This window comes from Perognathus longimembris, chromosome 2 (assembly GCF_023159225.1).
Source record: "Perognathus longimembris pacificus isolate PPM17 chromosome 2, ASM2315922v1, whole genome shotgun sequence".
Lineage (NCBI taxonomy): Eukaryota > Metazoa > Chordata > Mammalia > Rodentia > Heteromyidae > Perognathus > Perognathus longimembris.
In genome coordinates, this window is record NC_063162.1 from 103,081,477 (window position 1) to 103,088,452 (window position 6,976).

The 6,976-nt window shown below is 40.6% G+C and overlaps 1 protein-coding gene across 1 annotated transcript; it reads right to left on the minus strand.

The window, feature by feature from the left end:
* Positions 1-661: 661 nt before the first annotated feature.
* On the minus strand, positions 662-2,381 carry LOC125346911 (septin-2-like). The gene is given in 2 exon segments (XM_048339840.1): positions 662-1,545; positions 1,548-2,381. Coding segments are annotated over 2 exon segments (1,071 nt in total). The 5' UTR covers positions 2,332-2,381; the 3' UTR covers positions 662-1,258.
* Positions 2,382-6,976: the final 4,595 nt, after the last annotated feature.

Sequence of the window (6,976 nt, forward strand, 5' to 3'; positions counted from 1 at the left end):
TAGCTCTCCACCCACTAGTTTTGCATTGTTCACTAGAAAGGGTTTTGAGGGTAAGTCCAGTGGATATCAAGGAATGCAATTTTAAAAATATGCTTTGAATCAATACAACAAAGCCACTTATATTCCCCATTTCTTTTGTGGGTGGCAGTGTCACTAATAAGAAAAAAGACTTCTGAGGCAAGTAACAATAACAGCATCCTTTCAGCATTTTGTGTCTGGGGTCTGCACTGGTGATGGCATAGAGTTATTTACAGACTTGACTCTTCCTAGGCATTCTATCCTAGACTGTGTTCAACTACGAGGGTGAACAGTCAAGAGTAGGGCTCTTCTCCTATGTCTGACACTGGCAATGTGGAGGGGGAGGATCCACAGGTTGACCTCCTGTATCTCTCTATAAAATGAATGCCAACAAGTTGATCTACTTCTCTGTTATTGTAAGGGTTTACAGAAGGTATTGGACACAGATCCTTGAAAAACTGATAAATGGGTATCCAGCTTTGAACTTCACAGAGGTGAAAAGCAGCTGAGTCAGGAAGCTTTGGGGTCCAGCAAGACCAGCAGCTAGACCCTGGCTGGTCCAGACCTGTCCTTATCCAAATCATAAGCTGTAAGTCTAGCCTAACTTTGAGGGACTTGATGCTTGAGGTCAGAGAAAGTAAATGTGCAGATGAAGTAACAGAATTGGATTATAGCAGCAAAACTTGTCTTAGGTGTTGTGCACAAATATAAAACTAAGGAAGATTGAGAGTCTTCATACAGTAGGACTTAGAAGAAAATGGCCTGGAACCAAGACCACATATCCTTCTCTGTCAGAGAGAACATGCTTTTCATGCAGGAACATTATGGGTTAAATCTGAATCTTCTAGATATAAATCGAGAGTGGCTGTCATTGATTAGTTACTTTGACCGGCTAAACTGAAGAAATTCAGTATTAACAACACATAATGAGTAATTCTTAGTAATGAATTCTAGTAACATTGGTGGCTACGGAGGAAAAACATGAAAATGAGTTCACCTCACAAATAAAATGTAACTTAGCAATGAAATATAAATGTTAAAAGCATTTCATACAAAATCACAGAGTTTTTTTTTTTTTTTAAAAGAAAGATAGGTACGAAGGTAGGTAGGCCGATTCTCAGGCACAGGTACTTAATATTTGTATAGGCACCCTTCCAAGGATTTCAAGAAAACTCAGTTGCAGCACTCATCTGGAATGTGTTCATTTTATCCAAGAGTGTTTCAACATGTAAATATCACCTCACACATGGTGCCCAAGCGCCCCACTGTCACTGTCACCACCCTGCATCTGCGCCTGCATCCTTGCAATCATCTCCTGCATGCGGCGGAGCTCAGCCTCCTTTTCCAGCAAGATCTGGTCTTTATTCATGTCCTCGTTCTCCACTTTCCTGCCACCTCTCTTGAGCCTCTCAGAAAGAAAATTTTCATAGTGAAGATCCTGGGTCACTTCCTGGAGGTCCTGCATGTGGGTGATGAGCATTGTTCTCAGCTTCAGAAAGTCATTGTGCTCTGGGTTCTCCACCTCACAACACCCCAAGGATAGAGGCGACCTCTGACCTTCTTGCCTTTGGCTTCAATCAACTGGTTGGATCCAACTACGGAGAATGGGATACTGGCCTTGAGAAGTCTAGTCTGCTCTTTAAAGTCTTCATCTTTATCTGATTCTGCATCAGGTAAATGATAGATTTTAATGTTATGTTCTTCAATTTCATCCAAAATCCTTTTCTTCAGCCGCGCCCGTTCCTTCAGAGTGACAGTATCCGCTTTTGTGATGACAGGCACAATATTCACTTTATTGTGTATTGCTTTCATAAATACAACATCTAATGGCTTCAATCCATGTCCAAAAGGTGAAATAAAGTAGAAGCAACAATGCACTCTGTTATCAATGATATGTCGCCTGTTCAAGCCACTTTCATCATGCAGATAGTGTTCAAACTGCTCATCAATGTATGAGATAATGGTCTTAAAACAGTCCCTGCAGTTGATGGCAGCCCTGTAGCCAGGTGTGTCCACAACTGTAAGGCGCAGCTTGACTCCCCGCTCTTCAATCTCAACAGTTGAAGCCTCAATTTGGACAGTTCTTTCAATTTTCTCTGCAGCTCCAGGTATGATTCTTTCTAGGTAGAGATCAGTAAGGAACAGGCTGTTGATGAGAGTTGATTTTCCTAGACCGGATTCACCAACTACCATCAGTGTGAATTCAAAACCTTTTTTCACTGATTTTTGGTGAACTTGATTAGGAAGATTTGCAAATCCAACATAGCCAGGAGTTTCTGGATTTATAAACTGAGCTGGCTGTTGCTTAGACATTTTTTGTGATTGTTTTCCTCAAGCCGCTACGCCCATGTGACGACTGTCCGTGCCGATGTCCCTGGCTTCTTTTTGCTCAAGGCTATCACTCTACCATTTGAACCATACCACTTCTGGCTTTTTCTGTACATGTGGTGCTGAGGAATTGAACCCAGGGCTTCATGTATGCAAGGCAAGCACCTTACCACTAGGCCATATTCCCAGACACTGCAGGGAAGGTCTTCATCTGAGCTCTGCCAGGTCCCTGTAGAAGTTCATTTGTATAACAATTCAACTGCACATAATTCAGAGGATCTGGGGTTTTAACCAATGTGGTTTGAAACCCCAAGCCAAATGCCAGGGGACAGTTCTCTAGCTGACAATGATATGGCACTTTTTGAAAACTGTATTTGAGGTGTAAACTCAAAGAAAGTGACATTTAGAAGATATTTTCTAGCTCTGATTCAGTTTGTCTCCTTTTATTTCTTGATCTGGGAGATGAGAAAGAGGATTCTGCAGCAGCTCTTGTCAGATGGAGCTCTAACATGTTGCCTGCAGGAATGAGGACCTGGTGGCTTTCACAGCAGCCAGCCCAGTCCAGAGTTCCACATACCCCTACCATTCATTCCACAGCAGTGAGGGGCACCAGCACCCACCCAGGCCCCGAGAGAATAACCTCTGGAAGACTGCACAAATCAAAAGCCTGCCTGACAGAGATATAGTTTGGGGGAGATTATGTCAAAGGTAAGGAGTCAGTCCCTCTCCAAGGTTCTCCAAGGCCCATTTTACCCATGTTCGAACACTGGGTAAGCTTCTCTCAGAATCACCTTTACCTAGATGTGCTTGAAGATAAGATAAGCAGGAAGATAAGATTTTCAAGAAACAGCCATGGGAATATCCTTCCTTCCTTCCTTCCTTCCTTCCTTCCTTCCTTCCTTCCTTCCTTCCTTCCTTCATTCCTTCTTTCCTTCTTTCCTTTCTTCTTCCTTCCTTCCTTTTTGTCAGTGCTGGGGCTTGAACTCAGGGCCTGGGAGCTGTCCCTGAGCTCTTTTGCTCAAGGCTAGCATTCTACCACTTTAAGCTGCAGCTCCACTTCTAGTTAATTATTTTATTTTGTCAGTCCTGGGGCTTGAACTCTGGGCCTGGGTACTGTCCCTGAGCTTCTTTCACTTAAGGCAAGCACTCTACCACTTGAGCCATAGTGCCACTTCAGCTTTTTTGAGTAGTGTATTGGAGATAAGAGTCTCACCGAGTTTTTTGCCTGGGCTGGCTTGGACTCTCTATCTTCAGATCTCAGCCTCCTGGGCAGCTAGGATTATAGGCATGAGCCACTAGCTCATGGCTTTTTTTTTTTTTTTTTAAAAAACTATTTATTTATTTATGTATGTATGTATGTATGTATGTATGTTTGAGTGGTTAATTGGAGATAAGAGTCTTGTGGGGACTTTTCCGCCCAGGCTGACTGAAAACCTTGCTCTTGAGATCTTTTAGCCTCTGGAGTAGCTAGGATTACAGGTATGAGCCACTGGTGTCTGGCAACATTTCTTTTTTTATTAGCTACAAAACTGTTGTCAGGAATGCCGCCCATGGTGTCACTTTAGTGTCTTACATGAAAGGAAGTTCTTTCCAGGAGAAAGTTATTTTAGAATTAGTTTCTAGGAACATATCCTCATTCTTTTTCCTTGAGAGAATAGAACATTGCTTCTTTCCCAATAACGAGAATTGTATAACTTACTGATGCCAAGAAGCTCAGACTCATGTTTACTGTACGATTACTAGAGTGACTTCTGTGATTAGTGTATTTGAGGTATGCTCTCTTCCTTGCTTCTGATTTTTCTATTTCTATTTGATTAGACATTTGTGTATCTCTCTCTCGTGTGTGCGTGTGTGTGTGTGTGTGTGTGTGTGTGTGTGTGTGTGTGTGTGTGTGTGTGCTGGTCCTGGTGCTTGAACTCAGGGCCTGGGAACTGTCCTTGAGTTTCTTTGGATCAAGGCTAGTGTTCCACCACTTGAACTACAGCACCACTTTGGGCCTTTTCTGAGTAGTTTATTGGGGTTTATAAGAGACTCATGGGACCCAAATCCTCAGAGTTCAGTCTCTTGATTAGCTAGGATTACAGGCAGGACACACCAGTGCCTGGCTGTATTATTTATTTTATCGCAGATAATACAGAAATAAACTTACATGCATATATGCTAGACATACATACATGTTTTCTTGGAGTCAAATCCTTTTCTTGGAAGTACATCTTTCTGTCAAATGGAAGCATATGGATAGTAATAATGTTTAAGATGTATGTTTACTCCAAAGCTTTATCTTTAAAGTGATCTTTTCTAGTGTCTCTCTTTGGGACATGTCTTAAATCTAACAGATCTGGGTCATATTCTTAAACCCTTTATGATCTCTTTCAAGCCACTGTATAATGCCACTTTGCCTCATTTATAAAATCAGGGCATCATATAGAATAACTAGAATAACTAACGCCATTTGAACTGAGACTTACAAGAGCCTCTGAACTCTGGGCTTTGTATTCTCGTTCAGCTTTGGCTAACAACCGGCACTCTAGCACTTGATCCATGCCTCTACTTCTGGCTTTTTGCTGGTTATTTGGAGATAAGAGTCTCGGATTTGACTGTCCAGGTTGGCATTGAAACATCATCCTCAGATCTTTGCCTCCTGAATAGCTGGGAAACAGGTGTGAGCAATTAGTGCTGCGTTATAGTGAAACTTTTAAAAGGGTACAAGATCTAAATTCTGCCCCCACCTCCAATTTACAAATCAGTATTGCTGGATGATTTAGCAAGGAAGAGTGTGGGAAGAGACTAAAAACAACCACAAACCAAAAACAAGCATTTTTGCCTGCTTTTTTCTGATTGCTTCTCCTGATCTACACTTTGTCCTCCTTCATCTGTTTGCCTGCCCAAGAGGAGACCATTTTACACTGTATCACTTGGGCAAGCCCAATAGGAAGATGGAGGAGGTTCTTCTTAGTCTTGTGAGTGATGTTGTAAATAGATGCTTTCCTGACTTCTGCTAGATTATTCTCTTATTTTCACTTCTATTGGGACCTGAAAGATACAGGTGCAATCCCCACGACAACTCCATGAGATTGATATTATTGCTCATTTTACAGATGGTGAAATAGTTAAATATAAATAGTAAGCTATAGGGCTAAGTAACAAAACCAGATCTGTCTTAAGCCCCTCTGATCAGTTTTATTTCCTCTTAGGAAGGTACAGTTTTTTTTGGCACTATTTTTTTTTAAGTGTTGGAGATTAAATGCAGGGCTTTGTACTTGCTAGGTAAGTGCTCTATCACTTGAGTGATACTAATTTTACTCACTTCTTTTGCTCACATCCACATCAAAACACAATACAACTAACATGAACTAAAAATATTTGGCTTATGTCTTAATTGAAATAAAGTCATTATCAATAGTGGGATGTAGTGACTGTAAAAGGGGTGCTATTTGGGGGGGGCACCCACAGGAGGGTGAAAGAAGAAGGTAAGTATAATTGAAGTACATTACAGATGTGTGCAAACAACAAACATAATGAAATCCATTAAAATGGTAAATTTTACTAGGTTACAATATAAAGAATTATGTATATGTCCAAATGAAATCTCCCTGTACACTAATAAATGCTAGCAAAAAAGCCCAGTAAGATATAGAATTTACCTACTATATCTTCCTATCATTTCCATTTTCTTTTTATATAACAACAAAAATCTATAAATAGTACCTAATTGCATGTGACAGGGGAAAGTACAAGATTGTCAGAGAAAAGCCTGAGCCAGCACTGCCTCTGGTAGTTATGTAGATAACATTGTCCGGAAAAGAATTCAGAATGAAGAAGATTAAATTTTCCTGTCAGCTTCATCTGGATTCTTAGAATACTATGCACATCTCTGTTGGACCTGGAGACAGAGGAGATTCAGGGTTATTTAAATATTTGATTTAATTTTTCTAGTTCTTAGCAAGAACAAAGTGAGATTCCAGAAGACAGCATCATTCACTGGTAGAGCTTGGATCATTTCTCAATGTTTTATATCCTAAGCATCAATTATACCTCTTGGTACTTGTAATACATGTAGTCCATTTGAAGTATTTGGGATGGGCTCTACTGCTCACTCAGAGTGAGTAGTCAAAAGTTCCTGATGCTTTTATGAAGTGGTAGTCAGAGGAAGGGGTTGATGTGTGGGGGTGGGATTTGGGGAGGGCCTCTCCAGGGAGCCATCACTGTCTTCAGGGAGCCTAGCACTTTGTTTAGCTCATAATCTCCCAGAATGTTGTGAACTTCTTTCAATAGTGGTAAAATGCTTGATCAGCCTGGGATAAGTAGACTTACCAAAGCATTAATTGCTACTTAAAGCCATGACAAATCTATCCGATGAATAAGCACATCATGGAGTCCAGCCATTACTCAGCACTAGACTATTTAATAATATATGTACCTCAAAGACCTCTAATTTGAGTTTCTTTATTAGTCATGAAATTTCTTCTTTAATTTTGTATTTATTTTTCTATTAATTAGAAATAACTACCTAAGGTGTGTGTGTGTGTGTGTGTGTGTGTGTGTGTGTGTGTGTGTGTGTGTGTGTGTTATCCTTGGCTGATTAAGGGTTTGGAAAATACCTTTCCCTTTTCTAAGACTTGAACTCTTG